Source organism: Odontesthes bonariensis, chromosome 14 (assembly GCF_027942865.1).
Source record: "Odontesthes bonariensis isolate fOdoBon6 chromosome 14, fOdoBon6.hap1, whole genome shotgun sequence".
Lineage (NCBI taxonomy): Eukaryota > Metazoa > Chordata > Actinopteri > Atheriniformes > Atherinopsidae > Odontesthes > Odontesthes bonariensis.
In genome coordinates, this window is record NC_134519.1 from 21,620,230 (window position 1) to 21,644,800 (window position 24,571).

General features: G+C 40.6%; 2 protein-coding genes across 3 annotated transcripts; both read right to left on the bottom strand.

The window, feature by feature from the left end:
- Positions 1–2,171: 2,171 nt before the first annotated feature.
- klhl24a (kelch-like family member 24a) lies at positions 2,172–18,582 on the bottom strand. 2 transcript variants are annotated; one of them, XM_075483465.1, is made up of 8 exons: positions 18,112–18,582; positions 16,564–16,682; positions 15,619–16,463; positions 13,410–13,594; positions 11,632–11,750; positions 7,252–7,440; positions 5,771–5,959; positions 2,172–5,678 (listed from the first exon to the last, which is right to left on the bottom strand). In XM_075483465.1, exons 2-8 carry the CDS (start codon positions 16,636–16,638, stop codon positions 5,472–5,474), a joined length of 1,809 nt encoding a protein of 602 aa, XP_075339580.1. In that variant the 5' UTR covers positions 16,639–16,682; positions 18,112–18,582; the 3' UTR covers positions 2,172–5,471. The 2 variants fall into 2 exon arrangements, with proteins under 2 accessions (XP_075339580.1, XP_075339581.1); XM_075483466.1 differs by lacking the exon at positions 18,112–18,582 and adding an exon at positions 16,956–17,093.
- A 2,826-nt stretch (positions 18,583–21,408) lies between these two features.
- LOC142399079 (putative G-protein coupled receptor 148) lies at positions 21,409–24,509 on the bottom strand. Its single transcript, XM_075483468.1, has one exon. It carries the CDS (start codon positions 23,190–23,192, stop codon positions 22,260–22,262), a length of 933 nt encoding a protein of 310 aa, XP_075339583.1. The 5' UTR covers positions 23,193–24,509; the 3' UTR covers positions 21,409–22,259.
- Positions 24,510–24,571: the final 62 nt, after the last annotated feature.

Below are 24,571 nucleotides of genomic sequence, written 5' to 3' on the forward strand. Positions count from 1 at the left end.
TGAGTCTGAGATTATACAGTTCTGTGGAGCTCTTCAGGCATCACATGACATGTCTGTGGCTAAATTCCAAAGAGTCGATTAAGGGCCTTAGAGGCTGCTAAGGAACAGACGTGACACTCAAATAGGTGCTGTTTCTCAGGTATTGGTACAGAACAAATCAACTACAAATTAGGGGTACATGTAATTTACACAAGCCTATTGTTTTCACGAGACTTTATACTTATATTCTAGTACATCTCAGAGGGACGCAATGCACATCTTAGTTTATTACAATCATTATCAGCTTTAGGTAGTTGTTACCGTGGAAATGCAGGTTTTTGCACATGCAGATCTTATGAGATATTTCCTGTTAGCAGTTAATTAAACTGCCCAACAATATGGACATCCAAAAAAATATATATATTTATTGAATTGATTAGAAAATTGGCAGAAAAAAAAACAGGCTGATTAATATTACTATTCTTATAAGTATCATTGTTAATATAACCCATTTCAGTGGGTGTGCTGTTTTTTGCGTTACAGTGACATCATTTGAATGCCTTTGGAATCATTTTATTCTGTTTTAGTGCTTGGAGAGACTGACTCTGTGAAGGAGGCGCTTTGGGTCACGGCAGCTGCATTTCTGTCTATTTTCAGCAGTTCTTTTGCTAATTAGACAGCCGGGCCAGTTTACTGTGGACGACTGATATTAATCTAATGGTTGAATGAATGTTAGTACAACATGATCATGCATTTTACTTATTTCAGGCAGTAGTTCTTTTACTCAAGTGAATGAGTCCAATGCTTCCCCAGAAAAAAGGGAAACATTGTTCATTCTGTATGATTGTTACAGTTTTGGAAATGTTTATCTTTGGAGTTCAGACAGAACCCAGGGCCAAAATTTAATGAGCTTGTTTGATATTATCTGGAATGGGATCAGTTCCAGCTCCACATGCCTCACAACAATCTTTCTTTTCTTCTTGCCCTGACATCAACATTGTTGTTATGCACTATTGATAATGATTTCACGATAGAATGAACAGTATAACGCTTAAAAAAAAAAAAAAAACTGATTTCTTTGTGACAGATGAGTGTTGATGCTGTTTACCTGTGAGGCTTGACGGTACTTACAGGTTGCGTTACTGAACCAGAGCCAACACCTGACAGAGGCAGCATGTTTCTGATGAGCATATTTGAGATGATCTGGAATGGGATCAGTTCCATGTGGCTTACCACCATCTTGTTTTTGTTTTTTTTCCCCCTCATCACATTCGCATTGTTGTCTCCACAAATTTCAGACTACCCAGAAACACCAACCCTGCCTTGCATGGTATGTAAGTCTTGAATCACTATTTGAACAAAACCTTTCCAAAACTAAACAAATGGCTACTTCTTAATGTTCTTGAAAGAAACTACCTTGTTTTGTTGCGACTGTTTTTCTTTCCATGACGTAAGATTGCGAGTTAGTTCATTATGGCGCGGTGAAGTAGCATAAAACATCAGTGTTCTGACAGAAGAATGTTGTTTTGATCGAATCAAATAATGGTATGGAGCGCGCAATGCAAATCACAGAAGACATCAACAAAGCCTCATAAGTGCCGAATGCAGCTCGACTTGCTCAACCCTGCCTGGGATAGTGTGGCTGGTTTTGTGCAATGCTTTGCTCCAACACAATGGCTTGTTAAAACATCACCAGCACGACTGATTGATGTCTTTAATTAACTGAAAACATAAGCACCCATAATGCAGCAGACTGGGGCGGAGCGCAAAGCACTTGTTGGTTCACTAAAATAATCTGTGGCATATCCACTGAAGACTGCGGTACTATGCTGTGGGTTCGATAAGTTTGAACACATTTTTTTTTTTTTTATTTGCCATCTCCTCATGGTACACCAGCGTGTGACTCCGACTGCTTTACAAGGACTTTAAGATGAGAATACCCACTTATTGTTGGGGGAGATTTATTTATTACACCAACCACGACTGCTGCCCACCATTTCCGTCTTCTAATTTCTTTTAAATTAACTTTTGGAGTTTTGTATTCTAGTTAAACCAACATGTCTTGCAATAGACGCCTTAAATCTGAGAATAATGGCATTTGTGTTTTCACTTTATTACAGCTCAAATGTGGTGCCTTCACGCTGCTTTTTATTGGTGTTTTTTTTTTTATTGCATCGATGACACAAGACATCTTGATACTGAAAGAAAACCTTTATTGATGTTCCTCTTAAGTCAACCATTACATTTCAACATACTGAAGTTTTCCACAAATCCAAAGCTTCTTCCTCGCAGTTTAACAACGAGCATTGAAGGAGAAAGTGGTGTTAAACTGTTACATCACACATATAATAATATAGGTTTATATTCTTTTTTTTTGTTTTTTTAAGGCAAACAGGGCATCAATTAACAGGTTAAAGCTTCCATCTTGTATCCACAAAAAGGACCTTTGGGACTTGATCAAATCCACTTTGGCTGATATCTGCATTCATTTAAAAAAAAAAAAAAAAAAAAAAAAAAAAAACAGCTGATCACCCTTCAGTGCTCTGCTTTTCCACTTGACATTTGTCACGTTCCATTTACATGTTGGAATTAAAATATCTCAGCAACACACAATCCCACAATAAACAGAAGAACATCAGATAGTCTTATCAAAAGTCCACAATAAATGAAAGTCTCTACATAGCCAATAATGGGGAAAAAAAAACAAACTAAAAATGAATCAGCACAACAGGACAGTTTCTGTGTCCCTTAAGAGTAAATATTCAATAAAATTACAGACGCACACACACTCAAAGTCACCCTTTCTCACTCTTTCACTTGGATTCCTTTTTTCTTCCAACTTTCTTGCTCATCGCCTCCTCATGTTGGCCTCCTGATTTAGCATGTATGGCTGAAAAGAATCGTGGTTGGTTTTCTTTTTAATATACATTATACTGCCTTACCATCCAAACAGTGAAAGCATCTTTCTAAAAAGCAACCTGGAGGATTTCAACTGAAATAACTCCACAGGCTTTTGAAATTGCTCGTGGAAAACGGATGCACAATCTGTGCCGTGCAAAGAGTATGTTGCAACTCGTTAAAAGTATCTATATCCTGATATGAAAAGCTGAAACTGGTTGTGTTTGTCGGGATAACAGCGGTTAGCAGGTAAGTGGCCAACCGGAGGACCCGACAGGCCTTTCCACTGTCTCGCCTACGCGTCACACGGAAGCAAAGGAGATTTACCGGCGTTATAAAGAAGGAACTCATTCTCATCATTCCACATTTAACAGGATTCTGTCAAAGTGCACAATAGGGACTCTCAGTTACAAAAAAATATTACTATGCAATCACAAAAAGATACATTTACATACAAAAAGAACACATTAAAGTTATATTCACAGCTATTTCACTAATCTATTCATACCAACTACTGTAAAAAAAATTTTTTTTTAAAAAGGGACTTTTACTGACAGTGGGCCATAGCCTCCCGAATCGTTGTCGTTCTGAACTCTTTACTCCACCGTGTGAGGTATGGCAGTGGTACACACCTTCGCTGTGAACACCATCAAACACACATACGCACCTGGAGGTATCCGCGGTTACCCCGAGTTACAATGCTACGTGTAAATGTTCAGGTGGCGGGTGCCGGCATCAGCGAAAAGAGTTCTATTAGCAGTCGTGCAATGCTTTGACTACAGCTCTGGGGTAAACCTGATGGCTCCAATGCATTCAGACCGAGTCGTCACAGTCACATACATACATACACACACAAACACCACTTATTCAGAGCAGTCGGATCTACAAAAGGCTTCTCACATCTATATAAAAAAAAAAAAAAAAAAAAAAAAAAAAAAGCCCACAAGCCCAGTACACCAATGAACTATTAAACTGACACTCTTAAGCTGCATTATCATACAACAAACGTCCAATTGTAGAAAAAAAAAAAAGAAGGGGACAAACAAATATAACTTAAAAAACATTTAAAAACATTTTTTTTTTTTTTTTAGAAAATTACTTTTTGTCATTTTAATTGAAAAAAAGAGCAAAAGAGATAAAAAAAAAAAAAAAAAAGTGAGGTGATAACACAGGTGGAACAGGGAAGTGGAACCTCTGAGGAAAAACAGGAAACAACACAGCTGAGATAACAGTGGCTACATTTCAATATTTTTGTACGGCCGCGGCTCCTCATCTCCTCTCTTCAAATGTTCATCAGTTTGAGGGATGAAAGTAACTCATAAATATGACGGATGATACTGTGGAGCGGCAGCTGGCTGACCGCATTTTGCATCAGGTTATTCTAAGTATTAATAAGAGATGAAAAGGAATCTGTATTAGTGCTTGGGCTGGAGTGCAGCGAGTACGAGGGTTAAAAACCTGGCCGGGCTGCTCTTCTTTCTGATGAAACCAGATTCAGGTGACTTTTCAGCAGACACACCAATCTTTGCTTTTATGAGTATTTGCTGCGATTTATAGCACCGCGGTGACCGCCTCATCTCCTCCGTGGCCTCAGAGCGAACTTGCTTTGCACAGAGCTGGGAAGTTGAGTAATGACCTGCTTGTTGTGATTAGCTTCATGATATAAAGAAGAACTGCTGAGAACTTAATAATCTAAGACAAACGAGCCAGTTCAGTTAGTACAGTATTAAATCAAATCAAATTAAACATGCAGTTTGGTCGGACTGTTGTCATTTACAGTTTCTGCAATCAAAAACACTCGCCATAATTCATTTAGTCTCTCTTAATCCTAAAACGTCCTGCTCCTGCTGACAGAACGTGTTTTCATTGCAGCTTATCAAAACTTTGAGGAACTAAGCCCAACTGAGCCATCTTTACCTCTACCCGTCGAGGCACGTAGGCCTAATGCAAAACGTGGTGAGTGACATCTCAATTATTTGTTTTAATTCTTGTTCTAATCAAAAAAAGGTAAAAAAGATCATTTTTCTGTTGTTTTTTGTTTTGTTTTTTTTAAAACTTTGGACATTAAAAAAAAAAAGGTAGAAAACTCAGTTAATGTCAGTTAATGTTACCAAACAGGTGTTCCAAAAGTTAAGAGTTAATCTTTAGTCGAAAACTATAATGTACTTACACTCAATATATTAATCTAATTGTGTAAATCGACAAGTTACCACATGTTTCCACAAGCATTTGCAGTCATGTATGATGAGTTACTTCCCCACATTGTGCAGTCACTACAAATATGAGGTGCATCTACCAAACTGATCCGATTCCCCTTTAGCTCAGGTCGCACTCCAACAGTAGGAGCATTATCGCCTGTGGAGCTTTTACACAGATGGGAAATAGTTATGGTTTACAAAATAAAAAAAATAAAAAAAAGGAAAAGATTGACAGCACCACATTGAGCGTTGCTCCATGATGCAGTGAGGAGATATATAAGCTCCCTGGTACTTTGGACTAAAGTAGTACTGTGTCAGTTGTAAAAAGGAAGTGTGTCGAGTTTAGGTTCCTTGGAGTGTCCTCACATGTGAAAGTGTGTGTCCATTTTTGTGCGTTTACAGTCTTGGCTTATAGTACTTGTCATTGTAGCGGTGGATGGTTACACAGCCGTGGTAGGAGATGGGTCGCGGCATGGCCGCAACTCCTGTGATGATACCCGTTGCCGGGTCGTAGCACAGGATCGTGTCCGTGGCTTCACCGCTTTCCCCCCGGCCGCCGAGAATGAAGATCTTACCGTTGCACACCGACATGCCGCAGCTCTCCTGCAAAGGGACACAGAGACAAATGTAAGAGCGCAGCTACAGCGTATACAGGCTGAAGTCAACAAGCTCACGATCTGCTTCTAATCTATTACCTGTTTGTTAAAGGTTTGCACAACATGCATCCAGTAGTCCTCCACAGGGTCGTAGCAGAAAATGGACTTGGTGAGACCGCCGCACACATAGATCAGGTTGCTGAGGGACACTGCTGTGATGCAGCGCTTGGCAATGGGGATGTTGGCCCGCAGCATCCAAACATCGGTCTCTGGATCATAGCACTGAACCTGTGATGCACAGTTAAATGAAGGATGAAAGAGAGAATAAAATAGTCAGACTTTTTTTTTTTCCCCAATTGCAAAGTCTGATAGAAAAATGAAGCGACTGGGGTGGTCCGTGGCGTAGTGGGTACAGCAGGCGCCCCATCTCTGCTTCCTGTCTCTCTAAAACTGTCCTACCCATTAAAGGCATAAAAGCCCAAAAAAAGAAAACTGAAGCGACTGTGGTTCCATGGACTGTGCTGCGGGCTGACATAGGCTTGCCACAGTGGTTTGCATACATTCCAAGGATTCTCTCACCCACTTATACATTTCAAATTGCCTCCATCAGTGTGGTTACTATACATGCCTAATATGGACAAGATGTCATTCCAGCAGATGATGATGATTTCTGAGTTTAATGTGAAATCATAGGAAACATTGTAGACGAGTAGCTTGAGGGAGTTAAAGACAGGATGAGCTTCAAACCCCTTTAGTGTCAGGTACAAAATGTCATTCATGCAGTCAGAGGCACATATTTGTCAGTCTGATTGCTTATCAGACTGTCCAATGTTTTTTTTTTTTTTTTTAAACTGTAGGCAAAACATACAGGCAACTCCATGATAAAGATTGCTTCTGTGGAATTTAAGATTTCCTTTGGAAGGCAATCATTAGTTTAATCACTGGCAATGTGCCCGTCTGTCAAAACTAAATAAAACCATCAAGCAACCCATGATGTCTGCATTTCTGGGGTTATCTTACATCGTAGAATGACAGATGATCTGATTTTGATATTCCTCACTGTTCTCGTTACATCACAATTATTTAAAAAAAAAATGTTTACCTTAGTATATATATATATATATATATATATATATATTTATAAGCAAAACCTCAGACTGTATGATCAGAATCAACCAAAAGGAGCATTTACCGGTAGTCGATGGTTCTGCGTAACTGGATAAGACACAGTTTTCATTTCGAGCTGTAAAGTCCAGAAAGCTAAAGGTGTTTAGTTATAAGCTAATCCTAAGGTTAACTGTTGCTTTAAGGAAAGCATTACATATCTGAATATAATCAAGCAGTTTGTAAACTACATCAGACCTGCACATACTCAATGTGTTGCTTTACTATGAAGGAAGACAAAAGGTAGACCTTAATCATATTTTACACTGCAGTGCAGTTTGATCTTTTTAAAGAGGTCACTGATCTTTGTTGAGATACAATAATTGAAAATAGGTCATCTCCGTTATAAAGGCACATAAGCAGTCATTACAATGCATGTAACTGTGTAGGTGGGAGAGCAAACATCTGCTTCTCACCTTGTCTGAACAAGTTTCATCGTCCGGTCCTCCTCCTATGACAAAGAGCTTGCCAGCACAGCTGGCCACAGCTGGAGAGCTGACCGCCTCTTTCAGGGGAGCCACTTCTGTCCAGCGGTTGGAGAAAGAGTCGTAGCACTCCACACTGCTCAGACGGGTCTGGCCATCGTAGCCGCCCACAGCGTAGACCTAAGAACACAAAAAGAAATGTGAGGAATGCCACCTTAAAAACATAAATGATGTGCACCTGAAACTTTTTATGCAGAGGAGCACAAACTGAGTTAGGAAAGTTATTACCACACACAGAAACACAAAATCACTGGGAATTATACAAACTCATTTTGGAATTCAAGCTTAGTAGTTCATGAGTATAAAAAGCTTTGTCAGCAAAGTCAGCACTTATAGAACCAGTTAAGTGCTAAGTGTCACGGAGGTGCACAGTGACTTGTGTGCTTTTGACTTGTGCTGAATACGTGTAGCGAAAACCTTTTAGAACAAGCCCGAGGCCACACGGGCCTGAACATTGTGCTGATATAAGGTTCTAAAGGTGCATTTCTGTTACACATGAGCATCGTTCTCTAGAAAGAGATCACGTGTCAAGAGTACACAAAGAGCAGCATGACAGATTACAGTATGCGTCAACAGGCTGGGCTCGTGCAACAGCAAACCTGGTCTGACTGTTCCTGTTTCTTAGCAAAACAGGAAGTAAAAATAACTACAAACTGGAGCAGACAACATAAAAAGATGAAAGAAAAAAAAAAAAACTTGAGAGAGGGGAACACAGGAATACTTGCATTTATCATTTGGATAATGGTAGATTGCACTGCTGCTTGCCAATTTGAAAGCTGGTGAGACATACTCTTGTTCAAAAGACAGGGGGTGTTTCCAAACTAGTGTCGTCTCTGTCTATCAAAATGAATCTGCTTTCAAGTAAAACGATGTACCATCGAACTCGCGACTTTTTTTGTGCAAGCAGCTGCCAAACCTTAATACACAGAATCAGACCGGGATCACGTAGCCCAACTCCAGACTGTTTATTTTTATACTCCAAGTTGATAGCTGATACCAAGCAATGGTTGTTTGATGCTACAAATAACGGAGATGCGAGGGGATACAACGAGAGATAAGCAGCAAATGTGGCCATAAAAGATAAAGCTAAAAAGAGCACTCAGCATGCAATAACTGTAAACAATGTTTTTTCTCTGCTGGTCTCAAAGGGCTGTTTCACCTCATCGATTTTAGTACTCCAAGCAAATCTAATCCATACAGGTTTTAATTGCAGGGTATGATCTTCTCACCAATTCTGTCTGTGATCTTAAAATGTTCGGAAAACGTAACATTTAGTTACATTATTCACAGGAATGGGAAAACGAGAAGATGTTTCTAACATTTGAGCAGACAGACCCGAACGCTCCTCTGATGATATCCAGACACGACTCTGTTTAAAGAAGGTTGTTGTAGCGGGTGGGGGCAGGGAACACAATCTTTCTTTTCATTGCCCTTGCCACCACGTTCGCACTTGATGATATAACGCGCACACTTTTGATTTACCAACAAATTGACGTCTATCAATGCAGGCACATTTCACACGAGCTCGATGCAGATAAAACAGACCGAATAATGACCCGATTTGAGGCGCAGTATGAAATTGACAATTTATCGCTCTGTGCGGACACATTAGCTGCTGAGCAGGTATGCTCTCGACCACCCAGGTGCATGTTCATGGTAAAGCCTTGGCGATGGCCGATTGCTCAACTACTTCTTGAATATGCAGAAAGATGAGAAGTAGTGACCCTAACAGCAAGAGAGGTACATTACGATAGATGAGAAAAGCCGTCATTAAGTGCAGCCCCAACAGGGAGGGTGAAACAAGTGGTGACCCGTTTTAGCTTCAAGGAGGCAAGATTAATCCAACAGGACCTCAAAGACAGCAGCGCAGTCAGCACAGCTCTATGCACATTGGAGCTGAGCTGCAGTTACAGCTCGACTTGGTCATTTATCAGGGGCCACTGGGCTGATTGTCTATCAAATTTCTGATGTCTTTTTTTATCCATCTGACAAAAGAAACAAATATGCAATATAAGAGTAGCTTTATGGTAATTCTTGTTTGTGTATGTATCAAAATCTTTGTTCCTAATTACATTATATCATGGATGTGAATTAGTATAACGTACATATGAGTATCCGAGACAAATACAGGTGTGTGGGAAAAAAAAAAAAAAAAGTAAGAATTTTCCTGTCAATAGGCAAATTAGTTAGTAACTTCTTATGGAATGTTTTTTCATCAAAAGCTAGGACATGCCTATGCGATCATTATAGAGGATTGTTTACAGCACTCGACCTTGTTATTACAAACTTGCAAATGGAGCAACGGTGCTGTCCATCAAAAGGGGAAATTACAGACTGAATGAGGAAATGAGTAGGTATAGACTTACTAGGAAGGGGTAACTGATTTCTGTGGAAAAATAACAAAGAGAAACATCCCAATGATAGATATTGAAAGATTGAGATAAAAACCCAGATGCAATCTTGAGACCAAAACAAGAAATGTTTAAAAGGTCCTTCCTGATCCCAAACAAGGAACTGAAACATGATAAATGGTAAAGGCAAAAGCATCACATTTCCCTAATCCAAAACAAGATTATACTAAGGAAGTTGCATGTTTTTTGTGCTTTATGGTAAACATACAGTACATGATAAAGTATCTTCCCAAAAATAAACACGGATGTTCCTTATAACCGTAGGCTGCTGTATGGGCACGTGGAGCACGATACAGGCTGATGGAACGCGGCTTGTTCTTAAAATGGAAGTGTGAAATGGCACACGTCCAATGAACTTACACTGTGCTCAAACAAGTATGTCCACCTGCCCTGTATGAAAGAGAGCAAGTAGTAACAGCCCAGCAACAGTGGAAGATCAAGTTGAGATCAAGAATTGCCCCTCAGCTTACATTCAGACTTTCATTTCACTCACATTTCAAAACCAAACTGCTCCCAGACTTTTAATCTCACACGACTTATTGAGCTCGGTACAAATATAAGGAACTGACATTAGCTCATTGGCTGCCAGCCATTTTCAGTGCAGAGACACCCATACTGCCAAGTGTTTTACAGTATTTTGACTGATTTTCCAAGACCCACAGAAAAGTGTGTCTTATGACTATGTACACACCGAAATTACCAAACGAAAGAGTAGACTCTCTTCTTTGATCAGGAAAAAAAAGTTTGTTTCTACCATTTTCAGTCTTTTAGTAATAGACAGTAGAACATAGGTTGGTTTCACAAAAAAGAGCTGTTTGACCCAAAAAAAAAGGGAGAAAACGAGCTCTTTTTTTTTTGTGCAAAGTGGCACTGCTGCCACCTTGCGGGTAATTTTGCCAGTATATTCTCTGTTTAGTGTTTACAAGCCTAAGATTTAGTGACGAACTCCGCTAGATTGTCCCCCAGCCCGCTCCGTTAAAAAACGCAATTGACGTCTATAGACATCTTTGGCAGTGAACTTTTTTTTTTAAATTGACGTCTATAGACGTCAATGGCACCGAAAGAGTTAGACAGAAATTGTATGATAGCACATAAGGGACTCTGTTATAATAAGATAAAGATGCGTTTTAAGGAATAACTTCAAGTAATATAGAAATTATATGCAAGTATGCAATGGGTCAGTCTGTGTTGACATGCCAGTAAACGTCTCCTGTGTGCACCTATGCGTCCCTTATGTCTGAGACAAGCTGGCACCACTTGTAAGTTTGAGGCAACATACCGTTATATTACCTACATGATAAAATACCCTCGTGCAGTGTCACAGAAGGATATCTGATTGCTTAAACGTTTGTGCCACTGATGAGTACATGAGATATAAATCTAGATGCTAGTCATCAAAGAGTATGCAAAACCTCCAGTGTGTCTGAAAGCAAATTCCTTGAATTCCGCAAGGAACCATCTAGTGTAGGAGTAAAATGACGCCGATAATTCTGAAAGCAATCAAAATGTTCAAGTGAACATTTCCTATTAATCATTTACAGAACTTAAAGGTCAGTGATGAGAGTCTGCATCCGCAGCCAATTCTCCAAAGCACTCTTAACTTTCTGTAAACACAAAATAACCCATAAAAACCTTCATAGCTGCTATTTAAGTCACAAACACCTTTTAAAAATGTTTTATAGCAGTTTTCACAAATCCACTGCAGCCGTGAAATTGCCATCCTTGATGTGTTTTAAACAAAACATCGACACCCGCAGCTTATGTTCTGCATCCTGTATGTTTTACCCAAGAGTCACTCTGGCAGTGGTGAAAGCAGCAAGTGAAGTCTGACAATGCATTACGTGACAAGCTCAAAGCATCCTGACATCGAGTCATAAAGTCAGCTCTAGGTCCTCCTTACCTTGCCCAAAAGGACACCCATCTTGTGCCTCCAGCGACCTTTGTTAAGAGAAGCCACTCTGATCCAAAGGTTGAGCTGGGAGTTGTACATCCACACATCCCTGCTGTTGATACGACCACCTGTAGAGAACGGGACCCAAGAAATTATGTTCTTGCCTCATTAGGACCCCATGAGTACAACCAGTTATTTCACCATGAATCTGACTGATCTCATGTTGGTTTTATCAGAAAATGGTACATTCCAGTTTTCAGGAACTAGCATCAAATATGTCTGAGTCCATGAGGGTAGCTGCAGCATGTGTCTGCTTAATAATCTGCTGAGCAGCCAAAGAGCCAGTAAGTCTGCTGCCCTTGAGGCTTTTGTTGTAAAAAGGACATGTTAATGGAAGGTGTACTAATTAAAGAGAAAGAAACTGCAATCGTGTGCTGTTGTGTGTTGTGTTATCTGAAAGAATGTATGAGAAGTCAATGTGCAACTACGATATGTTCAATGTCCTGTATAAGGCAGGCAACCAAATGTGCTGGTTCACCGACAAATAACACAGAGTTATTGATCGAATTAGTGGTGGTAAGACTCCCTGTCACTAAGAGAGAGAGACCAAAGATGGTTTGTTTACCCAATTGAGCCATATGCCATTTGAAACCACAGCTAATTGTAGCTGCACAGGAATACAGGCTGGTGGTCTTATAAAGGCAGACAAACAGATAGGAGCTTTGTGCAGAAATGTAATGAAGAGAGTGCAAAATCAAAATACAGTAATACAGTCAAGGCAGGGGGGAATTAAATGTTAGAGACATGGGAAAGTGAAAACAGATTAAGATATGCCAGAAAGCTGTGGGGAGAGGGATTTGTTTCAGGGTAGATTTACAGCTTGAACGTAAAGAGTTGGCACATTGAGAGAACACTTCATACTCCTTGTAATTTCCTTGTTTTCCTCACTTTTGCCTTATTATTTTTTTTTTTAATTCATGCAGCTTATACAAAGTATGCGTGAATGCCAGCATCCCAAGCAGACATGGTGGAACTCCTGTTGTTGCATTTCCCAAAAGAAAAAAAAGATATCTTTTCATTGTCAATCTAATAAATCTGAGCTTCATATTTGTGCATAAACACCAAGTTCTTTGACTTTGGCAACAACCCTTACTCTGACCTCATTTGTTAGAACGAATGAGGTAATAATCTGTTTTTTTCTTTCTTCCTTCTTGTTTTGTTATGTTTCAACCAAAAAGTCTTACTCCACTCTTTGGCACACAATTAATTCCAGAAATACAGCAGCCTTTACCAGGTCATAGGAGCAATAACATCTCAGATTTAGATCTATTTTCAAATTGATGTGAAGGTGGCGCGACCTTAATGTTTGACCAAAAGGAAGAGAAACTAGGACCAAGCTGGCCGTCTCTTAGCACTGAGCCTCGAGAGTGCATCCAGCTCTCATATTTTCCTTCAACTCAAACTGGCTGAGGCTGTAAAAATAACACAGGGCTAACAGCCAACACAGCCACTCTTACCGCTCCATAGACATATCAGAACCGGACCATGTTCCTCTATGAGGGTACAGATGAAATTTGGTCTCAAAATATTTGAAATAAACTGCACTTTATAACTACAAAGTACATGATTCTAATCATCAAATCAACAACAATTTCCTTGAATTATACAGAATATAACAAGACAAAAGTATCTGATGTAGCAGCATTTCATTCAACCCTGCCAAGTTTGTAACATTATCTGGGAACCGTCACTTATGACGGTTTGTGACAAATGTAGGAATTTCTTACCTGACACCAGAATGTCATTGCGCAAGGCACAGACGGCGTACTCAGACTTGGTGAACTCGGGTAGTTTTGCCAGCGATTTCCATTCTCCTGTGACTGGATCGTAGCATTCAGTGTAGGGCAGGTTGAAGCCACCCACCCGCTCACATCCACCCACCACCACAATGACCTCACTGTAGCCAGTTGACCTGTACAGAGGAGAAAAAAAAAATAATTGATGGTCATGCAGACAGAGAAAAATGAAAAAAAAAGACAAACAGGTTTCTTAAGGAGGCAATTAAACATACACATTTTATATGGCGTCTCATTAAAATACTGTATATTTGTCACCCTAAATAAAGAGAATCTGCATATATGGACACGTATGGACATATTAACAGCATGTCAATGCCAGATTTGTAATTACAGGAAGAAGGAATGTGTGCCACCACTGGAATAACTTCATTTATCTTCATAGCAAAGTTCAGTGTACAATAAAGGTATCGCTCTTAAGTAGAACCAAACACACTTGAGACAAGACTTGTCTTGAGACAGCTGAATTTTCATGATTACTAAACTTTCTTATTTCACTGTATGCTGTGGAAATTATTGCAATTCCTGTTCAAGATCCGGGCAAATTAAAATTCTAATATGCATCACTGCACTCTCCGTTTACTTGACATTTGTGTAGATCAGAGACAAACCAGGCTTCAGGGTTGCTTTTACGTACATGTATACAGTTATAAAGACAGTATAGCCCACAAATGGTTTACCTTTATGTTTGTGCATAAGTTAAATTATGTTCTAGTGCAGGGGTGGCCAACCCGCGGCTCCCGAGCCGCATGCGGCTCTTTGTCTGGTTTCATGCGGCTCTTATGTTCATATCAAAATTTGTGTTTGTGGTGTTGTTTTTTATGTGCGTGTTCGCTTCGTTTGAGTTCAATGCGGCAGCGGTCTCCAACCTTTTTTGCTCCATGGACCGGTTTAATGTCAGACAATATTTTCAAAGACCGGCCTTTCAAATACTACAAAATAAAATGATACAACCAACACAGACTCTGTGGTATTTAGTAAATATAATAATAAACTTGAATCCACTGTGCACTTGTATGTAACTTTATTAGCAGCGTCCTCCTGATGCGTCACGTGACCGAGACGAGAGCGAGTCAAGAACAGACGGATGGAACGGAGAGAATTCAGTCATTTTTCAAAATAATGTGGCTCTTTGTGGTAACACAGTAAAAAAATGCAGCTCTTAGTCTCTGACCGGTTGGCCACCCCTGTTCTAGTGGCTCCTCCCCAACAAAAGAGGAAAGGCCCTGGTGCAGATATAGAAGGGGGAAGTCAGGCATCTGTTTTGAGCATCATTTGGCCCTTAGGGCAAACAAAGCAGACAAACCACTTGCCTGGCTCAGATCTCCCTAGATAATAACAATACACCTGAAATACATGTCACACTGCTTAATAACTGATGTCTGGCACCTGTCCCACCTTAACCATTTCAACAGCCTGAATAACAAAGGCACTGCAGTTTGTTTTTCAGCAGTCTACCATATGGCATGTTTTGTGTTTCATTCCTAAAAAAAATAAAAAATGGTGTTAACATTTAAAAAAAAAAAAAAAAAAGCACTCTCCAAATAACAACAACAACCACTAGAAATGCAAGATTTTTTTATAAATAGGTGTAAGGTGAACAGGTGGAGACAGAAGGTACCCAAACAAATCCACAAGGTGAGCTAGACTGCTGGTATGATAACAAGACTCAACATTTCATGCGATTGCCATTTCTTGCATCACATCTTTTTTTCCCCTCTTTCTTTAAAGCAGACGGTCTGTGTTCAAACATGCCCTGCTTCCCTCTATCATTTCCATTCGAAAATATTTCTGAAAACAAGGCTTTGTCAATGACAAACTTCTCTCTTAGGCGCAATAACGCTCCCCATCTGTCACATGCACATACAACAACACAGCCAGGGGCAGTGCGTTCATTAGCAAGTTGTAACCTCTAGCTATACAATGTGAGATAAAAGACCGCCTAACTTTCCTTTGACCTAAAAAAACAAAAATGCACTCCGAGGAGATCAAAACAAAATCTTTTTTTCAAGAGGAAAGATTAGTCATTATTCAAGGGAGTGTAATTGTGCATATGCTACAAGCTAACAAGGCACACTACTTCCACATAATCTTATCTTGGTGGCCTTCCTCATACCAAGGAAGACAACATTTCCATTACCTGCGTGGACGAGTTCTGGGTGACATCATTTCATTTCCAAGTACGTGGTAGCGCCTGGCCTCGTGGAGAAGCTGGTAGCACTCTGGGGCATTCTGGATGATCTGGTCTCCCTCCACCGTCTGGACAAAGTAGTTGGGGTGGAGCAGGGGCAAGCGAACATGGTGCAGCAAAGCCTTCAGAATGGGCTTCCTGCTATCCACACTGTGGTACACCCATCGCATGACCGCCTCAAACACCACCTCCTCCTTACCGACAGACAGCTCATCACTGTTAATGTACTCTTCCAGCTCTTCTTCGCGTAGGTCAAGGAACTCCTCATGCTGCGCCACGTCGGAGAAGTTGGCCAGGGCATAACTGCGGCAGCGGCTGGCCAGCTGCTTCAGAGAATGCGCATCTGCAAAACGCTGGATGCCCAGAGAGTTGCACGGGTCCAGCTGGTCCTCCAGGAACTTTGCACAAGCATCACGCAGTGTGGCGATTTGGAAGAGGCTTGACGTTTCAAAGAGGAACTGGACATTGTCGGTGGTGATCTTGGCGCGGCCGGTGTAAACATAGGTGAGGAAGGACTCCATCGCCTCGGCCAGAATGCCGTTGATCTCAACCAGCATCTCGCGGCTCTCACGGTGATCATTGCAGAACATGGCTCTGAAGTAGGAAGAGCAGGCAGAGAGAACAGCCCGGTGGCAGGGGAACTCACGGCCTTGGACACTGATGACGACGTCGGTGAAAAGGCGACAGTCACGAAACTCATTGAACACCTGCAGGATGCCATCTGAATGCGACGAGCCAGAGCAGAAGTCCAGAACTTCATGACTGCCTAAGGCTTTGGATTCAACATCAAACACCTTTGGGATAAACAACATGTATAAAGTTCAGTAAAACTTTTGGCTTTATTAAGAAATGCCTCAAAATATAAAGTATGCAAAACTGCAGGTGTGACAGCACCTTGCGTTTAACAGCTGGTGAGTCCCTGATCCCAGAGTCCTCCCTGTTCATTCTCCTGCCAAGAATCAACACCATGGCTGCCACCTTCAAGATAATCACTCACTAAACTTCAGGACGATCTAGAGAGAAAGGAGAGAGGACAAAACAGCACAATTAAAGAAAATGGTTCCATGCAATATTCCAATCGGCCATGATTATATGAACCGTTTCATCAGATAAGTTCAGAGGAAGCACAGAGAGCAAACTAACTGGATCACTGCAGCACAACTGAGAAAAGTCACCACATGCAAACGGAGAAATCACACCGCAAAGCAGTGTACATACTAGGGGAGAGTAAGTGAGCCACACAAACAAATTTCCCAAGCCTTTGGGGAAAAGATCAAACATTTTACATCGCAGTTGAAGGAAACAATTTTGAGGATCCGAATCTGGGCCGCACATAAATCTGTGTGGCATTTCCTCTGGCTAGCTCGACACTGCGACAAAACAGTTGTACCCTGCAGCACAATAGATCGCATGATACCGAGGATGACAAAGAAACAGGCGGGAGAGAGAGATTGAGCAACGGTTGGAGGGCCAACATACATGTCAGTCAGGTTTGTTTTGAAGGAGAGTGGGGGCAGGGATGCAACCACACACGACAAAGTGTTTGAACAACTGTAAAGTCAATGCAACTGATAACCTTGAATTTTCTGTTTTGTTGAGCATATGGTCTTTTGATATTGTCACTTTTAGGAAAATACCATGTTGTCAAACAACCAAGTGCCAAAGAGAGACTAGTTATCTATAATACTTCTATGACTGCTGAAGAAAAATCTTTTGCCTCAGGCCATAGTACGACTTTTAAAGTTAGCAACAAGTCTGACCTATGCTCCTGTGAAGTCATTTATCTGTTGTTATTTTTAAATCGCAGGACTCAGTTCATTCACGTGGCTAATTGGCCACAAGCAGCTCTCGCTGCACTGTAATCATGGAGATTAGAGGACAGGTTTAGCTAGAAGTGTCAGGGGCAGATCCACCTTTTGACTGTTCAATACTGAGGAAAACCAATATTAAATTTTGACTATCAAAATAATAAAATTAATTTATGTTTCATCTGTTACATTTCTTGTTGTTATCCAGATGAAATTAAGTCAAATTTAGTGTAAAAACACTTAAATATTGGCAGGTGGTTGTGACAAATTAAATCCATACCGGTAAAAACATAATAGGCCAAAATACTTACTAACAGAAATGACGAAATAGAGCTTTACTAAAATTATTATTATCTTTACTGCACTGATTACATAAAAACAATTAAAATGTATTTCAGTACAAGGGCAGAAAACCGAATGAGCTGTAAAGGTGTTAGCTCCGGTCAGACAAAGCAAACTTGCCTCGTGCCACAGACGTTTAAAGCCTTGGTCGACCGTTAGCGGTCGAAAAAGAAGAAGAAGAAGAAAGGGCTGTTGTCAAACTCAAAGCAAGAAATACCCCACAGAAGTTATAAAAAATATAACTATAATAAATGTTTATAACATCTAGAATTACATAAAAATTACATGTTACCTTTTGCAGAAATGTCCAGATGTGACTTCGTCTTCGATCAAAAGTGAAGGGAGGGGGGGAACTGACAAAAACAAATCAGTATTTTGTAGAAAGTTTAGCGCTGTCTTTTAAAAATATCCTCACCCAAACGGTTAGGAAAAAGTAGACATGCTGCAACACAGCCAGGACATTTTGACGTCCGCCTCTGACAAAAACAAAGACTTCCAATAAGCTAACTTTGTTGTAAACACAGCCCATGTATAAATACTTGTCAGACAGAAAAAAAAACTGCACCCACTCAGATGTTTCTGCTGATGCATTGTGGGTAACCGAGTCTTATTGTTATGGTCTTGCGTAGATTTGGTTGACGAAAAAAACAGCATTTCCCGAAGGCCTGTCGTTCTCCACGTGGCTTCCCTTTGTTTGCAAACAAACGTTACTTTTAATGGCGGAAAAAAGAACTTAACGAAAGGCGAGAACTGGGCGAAAAACTCGAAAAATAACAACTTTACAGCAATGCTTGTATCGACTTGTAGAGGACAGTTAGCGTCTTATTATTGGATGTAACTCGTCGCCAAGTGTCATTTTATAATTTTAACGGTAAGCTTGTGTAAAGTTGACGTGCTAAGGAAAGCATATTTACATAGTTATGTATGTATATACAGTGGTAAACATAAGTGTAAAGGTCATAGCTCGGTAATGGGACACTGGAGACACGTGAATACAGGATGAAACACAATATGCACCACTTGTTTTCAGGTGAAGAGGAAGGAGGAGCTTAGTGAAAACAAAGGATGTCACAACTTCCTTAACGTGTTGCAAAATCTTTCTGAGAGGTCTCAGTTGGGTTCCATGAAGCGCTGATGATGTCATGAGGAACCAACATGTGGAGCACGGGTTACTGCGACTTGGAGGAATTTTACTCTGTAAACATTACATCTTGAGTAAGCCTTGTAATTAAGCATGCTTCAGAATGTATACACATCCTTATTTGTATTCTCACATAAATAAGAATAAAGATACAGTGATGGTTAAATGGTCTCACATGCACGCTAACTTGAAGATCCACTAGATCTATGTGCGTTTCTTCATTTGGTTACCAGATCAGTAATCAAAATGAAAAAACACAATAAAATAAGGCGTAGGACAGGCTTGCTTTTGGCCTCAAGCACCTGCTGGTCAGGTTGATGAGAAGCAAATTTTGATAAGAGAAGGCCATGAGGAAAATTAGCAAAGTAAGTTTCAGTGACAATATCCTTTTTGTGGAAAGCAGAGACAAATCAGGCTTTTTGTTGCATGCTTGGAAGTTTGTTATTGCAGTGCTGTAAAGATTTGTTAAAAAATGACAGTGATATATGTGGGTTTAGTTTTTCTTTGCCATCAGAGTTTGAATACGAATTTCTAATATCGAATTTTTACAGCATCAAAATCAGACTTTGAATTTGAAAAACCCACAGTGGAAAAAAAAAAATTCAGTGGAAAAAAAAAAATTCAGTGGAAAAAAATTCGACTTCCAAAAATTCAGTGGAAAAAGAACCAGACTCAACATCCGGGTAAACAGGGAGACGCAATCGATCCCTGTCTCAATTCATCCAACGGCAGCCAATCAAGTTACGCTCCATTGGACAGATCAGCTCAATAGATATTAGTGATATCTATTACTCAATTTTATTAACACAAATGGCAAATAAAGTAAACTCACTCACCGAAGCACCATCACCCGCGTTGGTGGACATGGCTGATCTGTCCAATGTAGCGTAACTTGATTGGCTGCCGTTGGATGAATTGAGACAGGGATCGATTGCTTCTCCCTGTTTACCCGGATGTTGAGTCTGGTTCTTTTTCCACAGAATTTTTGGAAGTTGAATTTTTTTCCACTGAATTTTTTTTTCCACTGTTGGTTTTTCAAATTCAAAGTCTGATTTTGATGCTGTAAAAATTCGATATTAGAAATTCGTATTCAAACTCTGATGGCACAGAAAAACTTCCATAGGTTTATGTCTGTCGGATTCACATGCAAAAAAGAAAAAGGTGAACAGTGAGCAGACATACTGAGCATGGTCTATGTGCAGGAAACCAGCCACGTGCCGTTGTGCCAAACCAACACTCCTTTATCCTATCTATTGCATGAAATACCAGTTTTGCAGCACGGTGGACGGACAAATGTGTCCCTCTGCTGTTGAGCTGTTGTAACAATCACAAATAAAGCACAAGGTTCCTGACTCGCCACTATCCACCATTCTTCTCGTGTCAATCTTTTTTTTTTTGCACATCCAGTTGTAAACCAACAAGGCTTTCAACTGAAGCTTGTTTACGTCTTTACAAGGCTTTTAGCGTGAATGCTGAAACTAAAGATTCAAAAGTGAAGGTGGAAACTAAAGGAGTTGAGTGTCTTCTTATTTAGACCTAGATTAGTATATGAGGTGTCAGTCCAGGACAATAAAGATGTGAGATAATCAAGTGCTCGACGTAGACACATGTAACATACAACAACGAGGATGTCACATTTCTACATGCAAGCACATTTCACCGTAGTCCGATGCATGTTTCACTTGCACTGCATGCACAGTTGTTAGGTGACTATTCCAATCTTATTAGTGTTTTGAGGGAGGATGGGGCCCTGAAATGATTCATACCTCTTACGAAGGCGTGAATAATCAACAAACAGCGTCATTGCTTCAGGTATAATGGGCCAAAAAAATTACATTTCATTGATAATGGAAAGTAAAAATTGCAACCTCTTTAAAACTCCTTCATGACGGAAATGTTATCATTACCCTTAAACACGGGCATCGAGGATAAGATGAGCAAAATATTTGCAAATCATTTGTTGAATGATGTCACCAGTGTCACCACATTCTGGACCTGAAACTTACTTGGAGTGTTCAGAAGTACCAGGTCTCAAGTGCTCAGAGACACAGCCAAGATAAAGACAGACTGCCACTTGGTGCATGATCAAGATTGGGCCCAGAAATACCCAAAGACACATCACAAAGTCATCATGGACAGATTACATTGGAGGGACTCTTGATGGAGCAGATGAATGGACCCATGCTGGATCAGATATGCACACTTTTTAGTACTTATTAGTTTGAATTACTCTGAACATTGAGAATAAAATAAATTTAGCTGTTAAAATTTCTTTCTGCAAAGTATCTGCCTAATCATTCTGAACACTTAAATATTACTCTGAGAAAGACAGAACTCACAAAACATTCACTTGTAAGTTCCAAGGATTGAATAGGAAAATTGTATTAATCACAATTAATCCAGAGGAATAAAATTTGACAAATAAAAAGCATGCGTTGTAGAACAACATAAAACAAAAATGTGTTTATTTCTGGCACGTTCAAGACAACAAAAGTTCAACAAAGTGCTTCACAGTTAATACAGTTTACAGTCAATAACAAGGTAGTAAAATATGATAGGACATAAAAACAATAAAAGCACAATAAATGACAAGGAGATTAAAGCAAAATGGAAAAAAAAAGAAGGCGGCTGCTCTGGGCCAATATACAATGTAGTGCACCAGTGAATTCGAGAGTGAATGACTTTTTCCAGGCGTTTTAAGGGGGAAGCTGCTCACTGGTAGTCAGAGTGGTGACATGGAGCCACAGGGCCAAGAGTGCCTGCAGAAATGACAAGTGGATTTGATCTTCCAAGCCAAATGACTCCAGGCTTATTCTTTATTTAAGCCTGTGAAAGGAAAAAAGGAAAGTCCAGATCATGCGACACATGGACAGGGTGGTACTCAGGACTGTAACACTGAGAACGGGTCCTCTGGAAGGTGGGGGTTTAACAAGCTGACCAGGCGCTCGCTTTCTACATAAAGACACAAACTACATGTGGTATTTTGGAGTAAATGTTTTCAAATCTGACCCTCTTGACCTTCTTTGTTGCGAAACAACATTTCGACACACGTACGCAAACGTTTACAGATACATGGAACTTGAATATAACAGAAATGAAGGTGAACAGTCACAAAAAAAACTTAGACAAGTCTGAACTGTACTTGTAGCCTCAGTATAAAATCCAGCTTATTACCTTTATAATTACTTTGTTTGCTGGATGACTACTTCGAGATATCACACAAAAGTAAGATATATCACATTCCCACTGGAGAATTGCAATAAGAATGGATAGCGGGTGGTTCTTAGGAGTCATTATGATTAGGTGATCTGGCCGAGTCTCCTGTGGCGATGCAGCAGCAGCGTCAGAGTATCTGCAATCTCCCTGTACCTCAGTCCATACAGGTAAGGGGCAAATGCCCTGGGCAGTAGCATTAAAACATAATTATTGACTGTGCTAACCCACACATGAACATCCTGACTCCTGTGGAAGGAGTCAGGACTACTTTGGAACATGAAGAGTTCCAGGGTGAAAACAAAGCCGGGGACAAAGTAGAGCAGGAGCAGAACCCCGTGGGCCAGCACGGTGACCCGTGCCCTAGAGAAGCGGTTGTGCCAGATTCCCTGTGTCCTTGTTACCATGTAGAGCCGAATGTAGCAGTAAAGAATGAGAAAGGCACAGATTAGTGCAGCTACAAAGAAGAAGGTGTGGACCTCCCCTGTGTTGAGGGAGATGTGAACCAGACACATAGACACTTTTACATGAAGATTTCCCCCCTTTTCCTTCCTCAGGATCATTAAGCTGAAAGGGTACAAGGCTGCCAGCACCCACACTGCCGCCACGATGCAGTGGGTTCGACCAGGTGTCATAACATCATGGTAATGAAGGGGCCAGCGAACAGCAGTGAAAGTGTCGACCACCATGAGAGTGACGGTGAGAATGGCACAGGAGTAGGAAGTGACGAGGACAGCCGTGGACAGCTCACAAACTATCCAGGGTACCCGAGCTTCCACAGCATTTCCAATCATTGTGACCAAGTTGAGCACGAGGAAGAGCATGTCTGCTGTCAAGGTGTTGGCCACCAGCAGGTAGCGGGTCTCCTGACGCAAGGAGCGGGACAGAAAAATGCATATCAGGAGAACAGGGCTGGCCAGCAAGGTGGCAAGAGTGAGAAGAGTGGCAGGGATGCAAAACAACTCCAGGTGCCACCTCCTCACACTCTCATACCACTCCTGTGTGAGGTTTGAAAACATTATCGATGATGATGACAATGTGTTTTTTTTTTGTTTGTTTTTGTTTTAAACTGAACGAAACACAGTGAAAGGCTTGTTTTTTTTTTACGACGTGATCTCCGCTACCTCCAGCAAAGTCCTGTGAAAGAAAAACACCATAAATGACTGTATACGGTGCGGACCTCCTTGAACATCTAGGCTCAAAAACCAGTGAAGCTGCAGCTCAGCCTGCAGATGCCATTTTCTCCTTTTCATGCTACACAATGTGATAAAATTAGCAGCCGACAAAAGTCAATATGACAAGGAGAATTAGGTAGAAAATAACATATAGTCTTTGGTTTCTGTCATTGCCAGTACAACAAGCATCTTAATGTATTTTAGTCTGGGCAAACCAGTAAAACACGTACAGCTTTCACAAACTGCCCCGGCTGACTGTCAGCATGTGGCTTTTACAAAGGTCATCTTACAGTTTGTCCAGAATTCTAATAAATTCAACCGAAAACAAAGTGACACTGTACTTTGTTTGTTTGCAATTAAGATCAACGCAAACTCAGAATGACTTTGCAAATAAAGAACACGGGGCAAATACACACAAAATGTTGGCTGCAGGCGGACAATGCTGCAAATGGAGCCCGGCATCACGTTTACATGATCGATTTTGATGGAAGAAAAAACAAACAAAAAAACAGAGCAAACGAGATGAAAGTGCCACCACCTTCTGAAATGCTTACCAATAAATTTGACATAAATTTGCCCGTTCTGATCAAACTCGGCACTTACGCACCAACTGGAAACTTATTGATTGACCGAAGAGGAGTTAGCTTACCTTGCTTCCAAATTGGAAAAACCTGACTGAGCTGCATAAATCAATGGCTGTTGTACGGCTTTTCTCACTCTGTGTCCTTATCTGACGTACTCTTTGTTGACTCAGAGACAACATAGAGATGCAGAGAGCTGCAGCCACTTGGCTGTCACATAGTAACAGGGTGGAGCTTTTTATCCTCTTTAAGTGCTCCACACGCCGTTTGCTTTTACTGCATTTTTCTGCTTTGGGTTCGATATCAGAGTTGTTCTAAGAACCCTGGCCCGATCCGATTAGATTGAACAGGGTTGAACTCTAAACTTGCTTTCATTCACGGTGTCGCAGCAGAACTTTTTGACCGTGGACAGATTGCACCGTTCACACACACACACACACACACACACACCTGACATTCGGCCCAAACAGTCCACATCTGTCAGCCTAAGCTAAAAGCAATGCCATCACCCCTCACATCCTGCTGGTGCGACTTACATAAACACAAAAATTAGCTCTGCGTCAGAGAGTTTGTTCAATGAAAGAGAAAAGGCCTGGTAAAATGAGACAAAACAACTCCTATGTTTGTTTTCACTTTCTTTAG